Source organism: Lethenteron reissneri, chromosome 14 (genome assembly GCF_015708825.2).
Source record: "Lethenteron reissneri isolate LAM-NWPU_2019-01 chromosome 14, ASM1570882v1, whole genome shotgun sequence".
Lineage (NCBI taxonomy): Eukaryota > Metazoa > Chordata > Hyperoartia > Petromyzontiformes > Petromyzontidae > Lethenteron > Lethenteron reissneri.
In genome coordinates this window covers 7,768,235-7,783,040 of record NC_083792.1, presented here as the reverse complement: position 1 = coordinate 7,783,040, position 14,806 = coordinate 7,768,235, and the positions used below count along the sequence as shown (strand labels likewise).

The following is a 14,806-nucleotide window of genomic DNA, read 5'->3' as shown; positions in this document are numbered from 1 at the left end:
TTATCTCTTTGCGTTGAAAAAACTCCACGTAGCAATGTTGGGGTTGAGTTCAAACGTTTATTTTGATTTGTAACACCACAAAACTTAAAATGAGTAATCGTAAACCAAATGGCAAGAGATTAACAAAACAGAATAGGACATGGCTCAAAGGAAAGTTAAAACATGTTTTAACATTGTCAAGTAATAGTCAGCGTGCAGCAATTTCTTCAGAATACCTATGCACATACGGGCGTAAACCGCACACACGAGTACACGCTGTCGTTGTGGATTGTGGGTAATGACAGAATGAACACACAAGGGGTGTTGGTTTCTTCGTCAAAAATAAAATAACAGTTAGGTAGTCTTGTCAACCAAAAAGCTTTGGTGGGCAGTGTTTCCCAGCACCGTTTGTGCGAGCAAGGCAAAACCTGGATTGGTTTCGACTCTCTCGGTCTCATCAGCAGGGTGTGTTACTGTATGAGAAAGAGCTGTCCTGGCAATTTAGCAGCATGTTTTTGAATGAATGCTGAAAGTTATTCATCTGTTTGACCTTTTTGGCTGGTGAACCTCAGTGTTATCTTTTTTGAAAGGATCCATCCACATTCTTGTCTCATTGTGACATTATGAAGCAACAGAAAATCTAGAAGCAACAGTAACATCGCTTTAAAGGATTTCATGTATTGCACAACCGTCAGCGTTAAGCAATTTCACGCCATATGTGCAAGTTAAAAATAAACTACTGTTAGTAGTGGTATATCTTATACTAAGACTGTAAATACTATAAGGTAGGGGTGTGTTTCCAGTTATTTTTAAACAATCTTTAAAAAATCTAAAAGCCAAGCAGGGACTGGATATGGAAATGGGACATCGCAGGAAGTCACCGCACTTTATCGCTATTTTCCGCCAAAAGCGCCATCACGTGACATCGAAATGTTTACGTAAAATGTCATAATTTTACCGATGGAACTTAATGTTAATATTTTGCAGGATTCGTATTTAAAAGTGATTCAACAGATTCAATTGCGTGCGAAAACAAGTCAGGCAGGTTGAAGACCTTTAAATTCGTAAATTTGAAAGTGGGAAATAAAATCCCAAATTGGGCCAAAGAATCCACAAACCTGATATCCAAAAAAACTACAAATCTGAAACCCATCCCAACGATTAACCAGAATAATTATTCTTGAATCATTATTGATCTTAAAATTCACTGAAATTCGAACTCAAGCTTTCCTTCCTTCTAGCTTTTCCCTTCACAGTGCAAGGCACATCTTGTCCATGGCTTCCTCGATTCTGTGAAATAAAGAGCACAGAACGGCCGTTGTAGGTGAACCTCAATGAGCACGTGATACAAAATTCAATTTAAAAAACCTAACCGACGACCTTCCAGCAGTACAGTTACCGTACCAATATTTGCTTTTAGCGCAGCGCGTCCAATCGCAGACACCGCCGGCTTAATTTAGATATTCACAAAAGTTAACAATCACCTTCCGATGGGAATCTTTTCTTCGCACATGTTGAGCAGGACGTACAGGTGGCGCAGAGCGTACTGGTACTGCGGGCACGCACGCAAGCAGAACGAATCGTTAAGAGCGATAACGCGCCGCCCTCGATGTCAACCAAGCCTCGCTTCCTTCCGCTACCTGTACGCATAGGAGTGCACGCACGTTTCGTAACTTTTGTTTCGCTCGTGTTTTATCTCGAGCCCCACTTCGCAGACCTTTATTAACTATCACTTCCTGTAATTCGTTTTCATTTGTTCGTAAACGAAGACGGATATTGCCAAATCGGAGACCGTTAATATTTTCCCCGTTCACGTTTATGCATTTATTACTCCAATCCAGTCTTTTGGCAAACGTCTTCTAATTCCGCTGTGAACAACTGGGGTGGGAGCGGGTGGGTGGCGAAGGTGGGGGAAGCGTGTCTTCTATCCCTTCTCGTGTGTAACGCGTGACCGCGAGCCGCTCGCCCCCTAGCGGCGGATACCTTCTGGTCGCTCCAGTTGAAGCAGCGGCTCTTGAAGTGGGTCACGGCCGTGCGGTAGCAGCCGTGCTCGTTCAGGTCCTGGCGCAACTCCAGCAGATGCTGGGCCTGCTCGGGAGTGGCGGCGCACAGCCCCACTATGCCCCTCACCACCTCCTCCATGCGCTTCCGCGTCTGCACGGACGACGAGTCGAGAGTTCGCGCGATCGGGTTAAACGCAGGTCCCGGCCGTGCGCGCGGCTGCCGCACTTCCAATTAGCCCAGTTGACTATGTATATGGGAGGCGTGGGAGTGGGGGCAAAGACGGCGGCCACGACCTCACCTGCAGCAGCGTCTGGATGTCGGCGAAGATGCGCGATGCCACTTCGGGGTCGCGTGCCGCGTTCAGCCGGTGCTCCAGGATGGCGAGCGGCACGTCGGGGCTTGGGACGGCGTCCTTCACGGATGCAGGCGGCAACACAAGCGGCGGCGGGGGCACCGCCTCCAGGTCGCCCTGGAACTCGACCAGCTTCATGTGCGAGATTGTCTGCACGAGCGCAACGGATGAGATGGACACTGCAGCCTCCAACTCGGGATGACGCTCGACTCACCGCCGTGCGCGCTTTTAAACCGTTGAGCGGTGGTGAGCGCACTGCGCTATGAATCCTCCTGATGGGTTGAGTGTCATTCTCGGCCACGGCTAACGTCAGTGGCCAGTGATATAAAACTTTTTATATTATACCAGGTAAGGCCCACTGCTATGTAGCCCTTTTTCAGAAGCGACCTGGCCACAAATGATCGCTCAACGAAGTGGCTTACCGCGTGGAAAGTGATCGCAGACAAATACTCTAAAACGCACGTTGCTTCTAAAATTTGGAGGTAAAAACCGGAGGACTCGGGAGAATAATCCATGCAACCACGGGGAGAGACATGCAAACTCCAAATATACAAGCGTAAGGGTTGGGATCGAACCCACGACCTCCTGCCTACCAGGCGAGGCAGTTAAAAGCTCGCCACCGGTCATGGGCATACACCCCTTCACCAATCTGCACTGACCAGCGTGGTTACATATGGCTCGAACAACCCCCAGTCACCAACGCAGCATGGGGGGAGGCCTTAATCCAACAGTGGATTAAGGGCTGCCTAATGTTAAGGTGCAGTTATTTGGGCAAGGCGGACTCTTTTCTGACAGATGGCCTTAAGTCGTCACGTAGGAGGCAAGTGAGATGAGAGGCATGAGTGAAATAGAAGGGGGAGTGACTCGCAACATGTTGCAGGACGATGGGCGAGTTGCAGCCTCGTCTTGCCAACAATTTTAAGATTGCATAAGCAGAGCTCTCCATCAAGCATGAATTGTGTTAAAACATGTGGCATGCACACATTCTCTGTTTTGCCGTGAACATACGAGTCAATCGCAGTTTCATAAGTGACTTACGTTTTAGCCATTGAGTAGTTGATTAGTCTCAAGCTTACAATATTAAGCCACTGCTGTAGTGAGGAAACCACACACCATCTAATCCACAATTTCTACCGTCCTGACATGCGATTCCTCCCACAAAACATCACTGCAACCGCTGTATTATGGGAACTGACGGCGCACGCGTGAAAAACGAATCCAAGGAGACGGTAAGTCTCGATGAAAATGAGACAAGACCGCAGACAGTCTGAGCTGTGACAAGACTGTCCTGGCCAACGGGTTTTGATGCGCGAGCGTTGTCCGTGACGACGCGTGGGTCACCTTGTCGCCGTACTGTTGCACGTGGCTCGTGTTCGTTTCCTCCTTGACGATCTTGAACTGCTTGTGTATCGTCTCTTTGTACAAGTCTTCCTGGAAATGATTATGGTTAAAACAAAAAATATCCCATTAGCTCATTCCATCGAACTGACCTGCATTGGAATGTCTTGTCACACAAACGCACACAAGTGTCTTCAAAGACACAATTTGGATAACAGCAGAGACAAATGGTAGTTCACGTGCGATGTGACGTGGCCATTGGCCCAACAACGGCATATTGGTACCCGCCATGGTGGCAAATGCTAACGATAATTACTTGGGAGCATTTCGTCTCCAGATCACAAATTTGTGTAATAGCAACGTCACCAAGGTAGCCGTTGATGAGAAAATGTTTAATCAATTGGTACCTTGCTACGTTTTATAGAGAAAGCCGTGCTGAAAAAAACCGCACATGATACAAAACATGTACAGAATATAAAAATGAAATAGGAAGCGTGACTATAAACCACATGGTTGACGTGACGCTTTCTGCTCATGGTGGACACGGAGCAGCAGTTGGCACCCCAGGTGGTATCGATACAGAATGAACAGTCGTTTTCTTAGAAATGCTTTTTGTGTTTCGTTTGTACTTCCCCCGCACCTCCGATTAGCACGGTTGGCTACGTACGGTGCGAAAGAAGTTCAACATACATACAGGGCTTTACGAGGGATCTTTGTCTTGGTCTCACTCACAAAAAGGACCGTCTTGTCCACAATGGACAGACGTCTTGGAAGGGGTGAATTGTAAACCCTTGTAAAAGAGCGATTGTTGCTTTGTAGATTCAAGAGCTTCATACTACTCGTACTAATAAAGCAGCTATACAACATTTAAGGTAAAATAAATCTGACTGTAAACGATATCCTGATAAACTACACAGTTTACATATGTTTGTAATTCGTACATAGTACATCCACATAAAAAACATACAACACTCATCCTACGTACATTATTTTTCTGTGTTATATATCAGAAGTTCAACTTACGCACGCACATACGACCGATCCCCTCAGCTCATGAACTAACCGAGTCGCTGTCCTCCATCCACTTGACGCTGTACACGTCTCCGAGGTAGGTCTCCCTATCGTCATCGTAATAGCAGGCGTAGGACGGCTCGTTTGTGCCGGCCGCTGTCGTGGCGTATACTGTGAGGTGAAAGTGCCAAGCATGTCAAGTTGTAGAGAGAGAGAGAGATGGACACCAAAAAACCCACCGCTTTTAGAAAATGCTTCGCGTGCGGTATGCGCGCTCGTGCAATGCAAGATGCTTTGTGTGAGGGTGAGAAACATCAAGAGTGAAAAATTGCAAGCTGCACGTTTTATATCACAGAGCCACCATGCTTCACATTTGCACGCAGTTCTAATTAGGTCCAGGTGCCAAGTATCCTCAGGATTGTGCCACCTCTTGCCGAGGAGTTAATATGGCCAGAAGCAGAGACAAGATTAAAATATTTAAATGATACGCAGTTATGTTAACGTGGGTGAAAATCCACAGCAGACGGCAGACAGGCAGGCGTTACACCATTAATGCAAAATGGAAGAGCCCCACTTTGCACACAAACATAAATAAAAAATGTGTAACCGCTCTATCTTTCGGGAACACACCAACACAAACCTCCTTAAGAACAAAACACGATTCATTGCGGTCATCGGCTTCGGGAAAATAAAACTATTTGACGATATCAAGATCCGAGGGCATTACTTGTAGGCCAAGGTGTAGGATAAAATGTACTTGCCGTTAACGTCGCTGGGCAGGTTAATCATCATCGAGCCAGACTCGCAGGCCTCGATGTAAAACACCATCTACACAAGAGCAGGGACACAAGATTTACACGAAACGTTCGCTTGTATAGTCACAACGCAATTTCAAAAGGCATCTAATATACTTACAAAATGATTGTCGGGCACGTAGAACTCTTACCTTGGCAAACTGTTTGTTGTCATGCATATCTTGGATTGTTTTGTTCAAATCCTCCACGTGCAACTAAACACAATTTCACCGAGAAAACAAGTCACATGTGACTGTTAATACATTTTAGGAGTGCAGCATTTTAAAGGGCACATTTTCGGCGCCCTGTTTCCAAGTAAAAAATCAATCTCCATACTCTTTGGTTCTTTCGGTAAAGTCGCGTAGATAGAAAAATAAGTAATAGATCACGACGTTTCGATCGTTACATCAAGCAAGCTTTGGAAGGACGTTGATCAACCAGGTAAAGTGTTAACTGTAGTGTTGGCCGACTTCTTTGAGTTGCATTACATTTCTAAATTGTTCTAACCTTGTTCCCTCTTTGAATTTCACCGCCACCCTCTCGCCCGTTACGGCAGCCCCTCCCCTCCCTCGGATCTATATAATGCCCCGTCACAGCGGCTTGTTTCTCTTTCTCACCTGAAGACGGTTGCTTGTTGTTGCAATCGAAACGTCGTGATCTATTATTTGTTTTTCTATCTACGTGACTTTACCGAAAGAACCAAAGAGTATGAATTCCTGCAGTCACGCAAGCTTAAAATCAAGATTAATCAATTTCCAGTTCAACATTCAAGTTCTTCCAAGGTTATATTTCTATCCACTTTGCTTACTTCTTGATCCGGGAAGCCCAGGATGCCAGGAGCCCCGTGATCAGTAAAAAAAACGAAGACGTGATCGTCCGGTCCACTGCAGAGACACACAAAGCACAGAGGCCAAGTCAGCGGTAACATCCACCCGTCAACATACACATTCAACGCGAGCATTCCTTATAAATACTTTTCAGCCGGTAGAATGTAAAAAGATTTTGGTAAAAGTGAGCAAGCAAATTGCAGGGAACTCTAAAGAGCTCCCTCTAAGATTAGATTACTTGGCCTACTCTTCCACGTTAGCCAGACGTCTTTGAAAGAGGTCAGAATACCCACACTTTACCCCACCGCACATGACCTGCTTATCGACTGACTGGGGAGGGGGGGGGGTGCACCCATTCATGCTGCCATCGTTTAAACTTGTGGGCTGGGGGAATGAAGCTTTGGGATTGCAAGTCTTAAGTGTGCTACCCATGACAGCAAGGCCGGGTCACAGGTTGTTCATTAGGCCCGATGGCAGCGTCGCAATGGGTGAATCGACGGCGAATATTATTTTTTGGGCTTACCTCTGGATAACTTTACCACTGCCAATTCCGTTGACAGCGTCACGGTCTCCCCGCAGCACAGCCAGGAAGTTTTCAGGCGTGACGTCCTGCGCGCAGGAAAGATTCACAGCAGTTTGTTCGCCCGTGACATTCACAGACACGGCAGAGGCTGGATATAAGCACACCACACGGGAGGAAGGCCAAAGTGTGCTCATATCTAAGGTCGTGTGCTTGTGTCAGAAGTTACCCTGTGCCATTCCCAACCCAACAGTGTAATGTAAAGATGTGTTGCTTATACCACAACTGTGCTTTTAGAAGATGGGCCTATTTCCAGCTACTACGCTATCATACAGACCATTATTTTACTCCGAACAACAAAGCGTATATTTAAGGAGTTTAAGATTGTTTAAAAAATATAAAAATGACACTGTATTTATATAGAAACGCCAGCCTTTGTCTTATACCTACCGCGACGAGTTTGGGGGCACATAATTATTTGTGAGCGCCGCAACCAGCGGAACGATCAACAGACTCTCAACCCACCTTTCCGACGTAGTCCTTGGGCACACCCTTGTAAACATCAGGTCCATTGGGTCGGTTTATAATCTTCCCTGGAGTCGGATTCCTGGGACAAATTGCCAAACGTTTTGTGATTGTTAGCGCTTTACATTTTTTTAGGACACGAAATACAGGACAGGCTTGTTCAAGGGAAGTCTAAATGAAGACACAAGACACCGACTTTCCACTATTGTGTTCAGCTTTTTTATTTTTATATGGAAGCTAGACTGAATGAACGGTGTTCGAAAACCACAGACGTCGTTCGTTTGATCACTTTAACAGTAATATTTTTGCGATGACGTGGCAAGTGGATGTTGGCATGAGTTAAACAGAAGATACCCTTCCAGTGGGCTGCTGGTGACATTGAATAATTATTTGCTGACAAACCGCGTTTAGTTAGTGGTATAAACCCTTGTGTTGATTATTATCCGCAAGCCAACGTGTGCAGTTTCACTTGGAGAATCAAGTTAGTCATGACAATCACGCGTGTTTGGGAGGAACAGATGCAAAGCAGTTTCCGTAAAAATAAATCTCGGAAATAATTATGAATATTGCTATTCTATGGGGACCTCATTTGCCAGTAAAAATATGATAATTGGTTCTTTACCCTTCTATCTGGCAACAAAACTGACACCTTTTTGCAAGGAGTCATGTTTGCATAGACTGCAATACCTGCAGTCATAATACAAACAAAAGAACATAACTCTGATAATGTGCACTGTCCTTGAAGTTGATTGGTCCACACCCGAGACAGCTTTCCTTCGAGCCTAGTCTCATATGGGTTGGACCAGATGACGCCAAAAGGCGCACAACTCAAGGACAATGCACCATCAGAGTATGAGAGCTCGGGGCAAGCATCTACACTATGGGGACCTCATTTGCCAGTAAAAATATGATAATTGGTTCTTTACCCTTCTATCTGGCAACAAAACTGACACCTTTTTGCAAGGAGTCATGTTTGCATAGACCGCAATACCTGCAGTCATAATACAAACAAAGAACATAACTCTGATAATGTGCACTGTCCTTGAAGTTGATTGGTCCACACCCGAGACAGCTTTCCTTCGAGCCTAGTCTCATATGGGTTGGACCAGATGACGCCAAAAGGCGCACAACTCAAGGACAATGCACCATCAGAGTATGAGAGCTCGGGGCAAGCATCTACACTATGGGGACCTCATTTGCCAGTAAAAATATGATAGATGCTTGCCCCGAGCTCTCATACTCTGATGGTGCATTGTCCTTGAGTTGTGCGCCTTTTGGCGTCATCTGGTCCAACCCATATGAGACTAGGCTCGAAGGAAAGCTGTCTCGGGTGTGGACCAATCAACTTCAAGGACAGTGCACATTATCAGAGTTATGTTCTTTTGTTTGTATTATGACTGCAGGTATTGCGGTCTATGCAAACATGACTCCTTGCAAAAAGGTGTCAATTTTGTTGCCAGATAGAAGGGTAAAGAACCAATTATCATATTTTTACTGGCAAATGAGGTCCCCATAGTGTAGATGCTTGCCCCGAGCTCTCATACTCTGATGGTGCATTGTCCTTGAGTTGTGCGCCTTTTGGCGTCATCTGGTCCAACCCATATGAGACTAGGCTCGAAGGAAAGCTGTCTCGGGTGTGGACCAATCAACTTCAAGGACAGTGCACATTATCAGAGTTATGTTCTTTTGTTTGTATTATGACTGCAGGTATTGCGGTCTATGCAAACATGACTCCTTGCAAAAAGGTGTCAGTTTTGTTGCCAGATAGAAGGGTAAAGAACCAATTATCATATTTTTACTGGCAAATGAGGTCCCCATAGTGTAGATGCTTGCCCCGAGCTCTCATACTCTGATGGTGCATTGTCCTTGAGTTGTGCGCCTTTTGGCGTCATCTGGTCCAACCCATATGAGACTAGGCTCGAAGGAAAGCTGTCTCGGGTGTGGACCAATCAACTTCAAGGACAGTGCACATTATCAGAGTTATGTTCTTTTGTTTGTATTATGACTGCAGGTATTGCGGTCTATGCAAACATGACTCCTTGCAAAAAGGTGTCAGTTTTGTTGCCAGATAGAAGGGTAAAGAACCAATTATCATATTTTTACTGGCAAATGAGGTCCCCATAGTGTAGATGCTTGCCCCGAGCTCTCATACTCTGATGGTGCATTGTCCTTGAGTTGTGCGCCTTTTGGCGTCATCTGGTCCAACCCATATGAGACTAGGCTCGAAGGAAAGCTGTCTCGGGTGTGGACCAATCAACTTCAAGGACAGTGCACATTATCAGAGTTATGTTCTTTTGTTTGTATTATGACTGCAGGTATTGCGGTCTATGCAAACATGACTCCTTGCAAAAAGGTGTCAGTTTTGTTGCCAGATAGAAGGGTAAAGAACCAATTAACAATATTGCTATTGTAAAATAAAAAAACTGCCCCATATTTCACAGGAAAATACAGTCATCACACCCGACTTGGTGTCCATTCTTGCCTCAATCAGCCGTTAGGGGGTGACATCGTTTTTGGAAACGGAATTCAAATAATGTAACTCCTACGAGCTCTGTAACTGTCTGTTTTTAAGCTTACCGTGGTTAAAAAAAACCCTATATTTGTTAACAATTGAAGATAAACCAGTTTAACAAATCGCGATTATAAATAATGATCTGAATTTAATCACGGACGACATTTTATATGCCCACGCTACAGTCTCATCATCATCTGCCATGTTCAATCTACTGCTGGATGTATACTTCCCCAAGTTGTTACGGCCACCCACCCAATCACATGCACAAGAGCTCATCCTCATTACTCCAACTCGCCAGTGAATGTCCCCTTCGGCGCATTCCGTCCTGTGGCTGCTTTTTCACCTCTGTGCATGGAGGAGCAAAGTGTGGGACCGTAGACCCTCGATACTCACGCGGAGTTGTTGGCGAGATCGTCAAACATCATGACGACAATCTGAGAGTCTGGAAGGCCATGCTTGTGCACGACCTGGTAGGCGTGGCAGACGTCGGCCTAGAGGAAGGATCGCAGAACTGCTGAGCTTGCACACGCTACAGTATAACGTCTCGAAGCCAGACTTTAAGTGGGTGAGAATTCGGGATCAGCCGAGGGATAAGACAACCAAAAACAATCACAGTAAAGTACAGAGATTTAAATTTCGATTTAAAGCTTTCGTGACTGCAGGGATTCATCTTCTTGGTTCTTTCGGTAAAGTCACGTAGAAGGGAAATAATAAAATAATAAAAATAAAACATAATAAAATAATTCTCACGACGTTTCGGCCACAACGCCGTGAGGACCGCTGCTTCCGTTGTGGCCGAAACGTCGTGAGGACGGCTGCTTGCGTTGTGGCCGAAACGTCGTGAGAATTGTATTTTATTTTTATTAATTTATTATTTCCCTTCTACGTGACTTTACCGAAAGAACCAAGAAAAAGTACGGAGAATTATGCTGGGTGTGGTAGGAAACGGCGTTCTGCAGTCAACCTGCATGTATCAGGCTACCATGTGGTGAAGCTTTATGCTAATAGTGTGTCAGGAATTGCAGTGTGCCGGACGTCCCCCCATAACCGTAAATGCGCTTTCTCCCCCAATTAGTCCAACTTAGACAGGTTCGACTGGATTGCATCATTAGCTCTGCCCCCAAATAAATGTTCGATGAAAACCTCGCCAGAGAAAAAAATTGTGGAGGCCTAGGGCAGAAACACCCTCTCCCTAATCAAAATATGTGCCCACTTGTGTCTGGAGAACCACAAAAATTCAAGTTAAAGAGGTCATCACATCCACTGATGTTGATGCCACCTCCATTCCTTCCAGATGCGGGAGCATAGAAGTACAGGGGCAGTACAATGGATTTTACTGCAATGCCCTCTGCTGCCTATGACGCAACTCTACAGCAGGCTATACTGATTAACTTAACATCAGTAAGGATGAGCGCTTTCAGCTTTTCCAATTAAAAAAGAGAGATGACATCGTCATCCTCTCAGCCTACAAGGGCAATGCCACAATCATGGACAAAACCACATACAATAACAAAAATCAGGACCTACTTAATGATGGTAGCTATCCAAATATTAAAAGAGATTCCACCAACAGCCTCGTTACGAAAACCAACAATATCCTCACCTATTCTACATCTTTAAATGAACCACCCAAGCGGATTTCCTTAAAACCCTCTACTACTAGACCACCCAGATTATATGGCTTACCAAAAATCCATAAAGAGGGTACACCCCTTAGTTTGATTGTCTCCACTATTGACTCACCCACCTACAAACTGGCCCAATTTCTGTCCGAGACCTTACAACCATTCACTGATAAGACCACCTCAGCTGTACTTAAATGACGTCACATTTCTCAAACCCCCCTCCCCCCCCTCGTCACGAATGTCTGACCCCCCCTCCCCCCATAGGTGTGTGACGTCATTTATCGACGGCCCCTTAATCCCTTTGTCAATCCGCTGATGGATGACTCCCTCTCCAGTCTCCATGCCGTGTCAGTCATGGCAGTTGTTTGACCATAATTCAACCACGTCCATCAGTTCGTGTTGGGGAGCCAGGAGCACTGGTTCAGGTATTGCTTGCGAGCCTTGGTCAGGCATTGAATCCACGAGACGCTGTTTTTTTTGCCTGCATTTTTCTCTTTGCGTGTAGTCACTCTAAGATGTTTTCTTGTCCATGTTTTTGTTTTTTGTTTGTTGCGGTTGCACCCAATTCAAGAGCCGAATGGCTCACAGGGCTATACCAAATAAATGAAACTGAAAGGTTCATGGATGCAGGGATGCCCCTCTCAATATCAGTCGGCGAGGCACCGGTACATCGCTGTATCCACGTGTTATATCCACGCAGTGCTGTTTACCTGGTGGCGGTAATTGTCCCAGGAACTGGAGCCGGCCACGATGAGAACCCAGTTCTTCCTCCCGGGTTCTGGACTGAAGGGCAGCGCAGAGGCACAAGCTCCTGCCACGAGGACCATGAGCAGGGTGGCACGCATCCTCGCAGGCTGGATGTCTCCTGCACAGAACTGCGCGGTGGTTAATTTTGTTACCGTAATTAGCGGGCCAACATATTCGAGTGTTTTTCTCATTTTTAACCAACAGTGAGTGACTGCGAGTGGACGATAATCATCCAGCAATGACGAACTGCCCACCAAAGATCAGAGCATGACTGTGACGAGATAAAATCTACAGACTGAGATAATCTCGTCACCGATTGCTTGACCTAATTGCATTGTACATACTGGCACCACTCAAACCAACATTTAAAAACTGAAAAGTGGATTAAATATATTACTGCTGAATTCATATTGACTAAGCCAGGAGTTCGCAACCTGCGGCTATTTAAGGGCTGCTTTGTGGCGTTACTTATTAAGGATCACCATCTCGTATTCACACGTATCGCGTCGCTTGGAATGCGCTTTCCTACTGAATTGGAAAAATATGGCTCTTCTTGTTATTTAAGTTTCCGACCCCAGGACTAAGTCAATGCACGCCTAAAGGAATACACAAGATAATACAATTTAAAATAAAAATAACTAAATTATAAAATGAAATTCTTATCATTTTAATTTGAAATGTTATTATATTTTTCACCTACGTGACTTTACCTAAAGAACCAAAGTGTATGGATCCTTGCAGTCACGAAAACTTCAAATCTAGAATACACAAGACTTAAGGCATGGGGTAAATTTCCAAGGGCTGTTTTGGACAACTCCCTGGTCAAACAAATAGGATCCTGTCTGAAGAGACAAAGGCCATGACCTAAATAAATAAATAGCCGCGCCATGGACCGTGTGGCCAGTGGAGGAGGGGCGTGTGACCTCTTTGGACATCTGTTGAAAACAGCCCGCGGGTCAAATCGACAACAAAAGAAGGCATCGTCGATCGCACACGACTCGTAAAGTGTTCATTCGGTTTGCATTAAATAATTCTCACTGTTATCTAAAACTTAATTAATATATTCATAATAAACGTTTTTGGGTTAGATCGCGTTAATCAATATATTTAAAAAGTAATAAAAAATATCTTTAATAAAATGTTTTTTTAAAATAAATATATAGCCCCAGGTTTTAATCCGATATATAAAACGGAAAAATAATGTACGTAGGATAACGATTGTGGTGTGTTGTTATGTGGATGTACGATGTTCAAATTACAAAGATATGTAAACTATGTAGTTTATCAAGTTAGTCTTTACAGTCCGATTTATGGAGCCTTAAATGTTGCAATTGTATACTCTGTAGCTGCCTAACTGGTACGAGTCGGATTAAGCTCTTGAATCCACAAAGCAACACTCGCTCCTTTACAAGTGTTTACAACTTCTTTGTTCTTTCGGTAAAGTCACATAGAATGGAAATAATAAAATAATAAAAAAATAAAACATAATAAAAGCATATAACATTATTTTTTCTTTTATTTTCAATTTTTATTATTTTATTATTTCCATTCTACGTAACTTTACCGAAAGAACCAAGAAGATGAATCCCTGCAATCACGAAAGCTTTAAATCGAAAGGTGTTTACAATTCACCCCTTCCAAGACGTCTGCCCAGTGTGAACGAGATCGGCCCTGTTTGTGAGTGAGAGACAAAGACAAAAGACCCCTCTTATAGCCTTGTATGGACTTTACGTTGACCTTTCGCTGCGGGGTCAACCAAACTAAACACAATTAGCACAGTGTGTTGGGGCAAGTGCTGTTAGCGAGCACCTATTAAGTCCGGGCCGACACACGAGGGGGTGGGTGGCCAGCAACCGCACCCGGCCGCCTTTGTCTCCCTGGCAATATTTACACGCCGCACCAAGTCACTCATTTGAGGCCGGGTCGACCTAGGGGAGGCCCAGGACCGGTTCAGATAAAATCGTCACCGGTGTTTTGTTGTGAATGATGCAGCCACACACACACACACAGAGAGCTGACAAGAAGCCCAGGGACGAGAAATCTCCACGTGGTAGAGACAGAGACGACGGCGGCGGCCTTAGTCTCAACCCCAGCGTGGTGGTCGAACAAAGGGCTCGCTCGATTGTGATTGCGACCAGCTAATGTTACTCGAAACGCAATCCCATTGTAAACCATGCTGCGAGCAGTGGCTGGCAACATTGGCAGACACACACACACATATGTAGAACGGCAAACGAATGGCGATGTAACGAGTGTACAGTACTAACCTTTAGAACGCGCTTAGAAGATTACGGAAGGATGATGTCCAGCTGCTGGTTCGGTGAAACCTAAACCATTGACACAAATCGAAAGGTAAAAAAAACAACGTCCGTTTAAATAAAACAAAAAAACTGTAACCGAGACGTAGAAAAGGCACTAGACGTGTCGGACAGCCGGGACTTAACGAACCGGCTGTCACGCGGTGTTGTGTGACATCAAACCTGTCACACACTCAGTCGCCTCTCGGTTTGGCTGGGCGCAGGGCAACACGGATTGTGTTTGTGGCTGTCTGGGTTGAGAAGCTGCTGCG

At 45.0% G+C, this 14,806-nt stretch overlaps 1 protein-coding gene across 5 annotated transcripts; it reads right to left on the bottom strand.

Moving 5' to 3' along the window:
* Positions 1–43: 43 nt before the first annotated feature.
* Positions 44–14,806, bottom strand: LGMN (legumain). Of its 5 annotated transcripts, none has more exons than XM_061551460.1 (15): positions 14,718–14,806; positions 14,505–14,564; positions 12,201–12,365; positions 10,259–10,356; positions 7,351–7,432; positions 6,829–6,914; positions 6,287–6,362; positions 5,631–5,693; positions 5,446–5,512; positions 4,737–4,855; positions 3,677–3,766; positions 2,282–2,485; positions 1,963–2,133; positions 1,464–1,531; positions 44–1,269 (listed from the first exon to the last, which is right to left on the bottom strand). In XM_061551460.1, exons 3-15 carry the CDS (start codon positions 12,333–12,335, stop codon positions 1,230–1,232), a joined length of 1,299 nt encoding a protein of 432 aa, XP_061407444.1. In that variant the 5' UTR covers positions 12,336–12,365; positions 14,505–14,564; positions 14,718–14,806; the 3' UTR covers positions 44–1,229. The 5 variants fall into 5 exon arrangements, with proteins under 5 accessions (XP_061407444.1, XP_061407448.1, XP_061407447.1 ...); XM_061551464.1 differs by having other exon boundaries at positions 12,201–12,355; positions 14,718–14,771; XM_061551463.1 differs by having other exon boundaries at positions 14,729–14,747.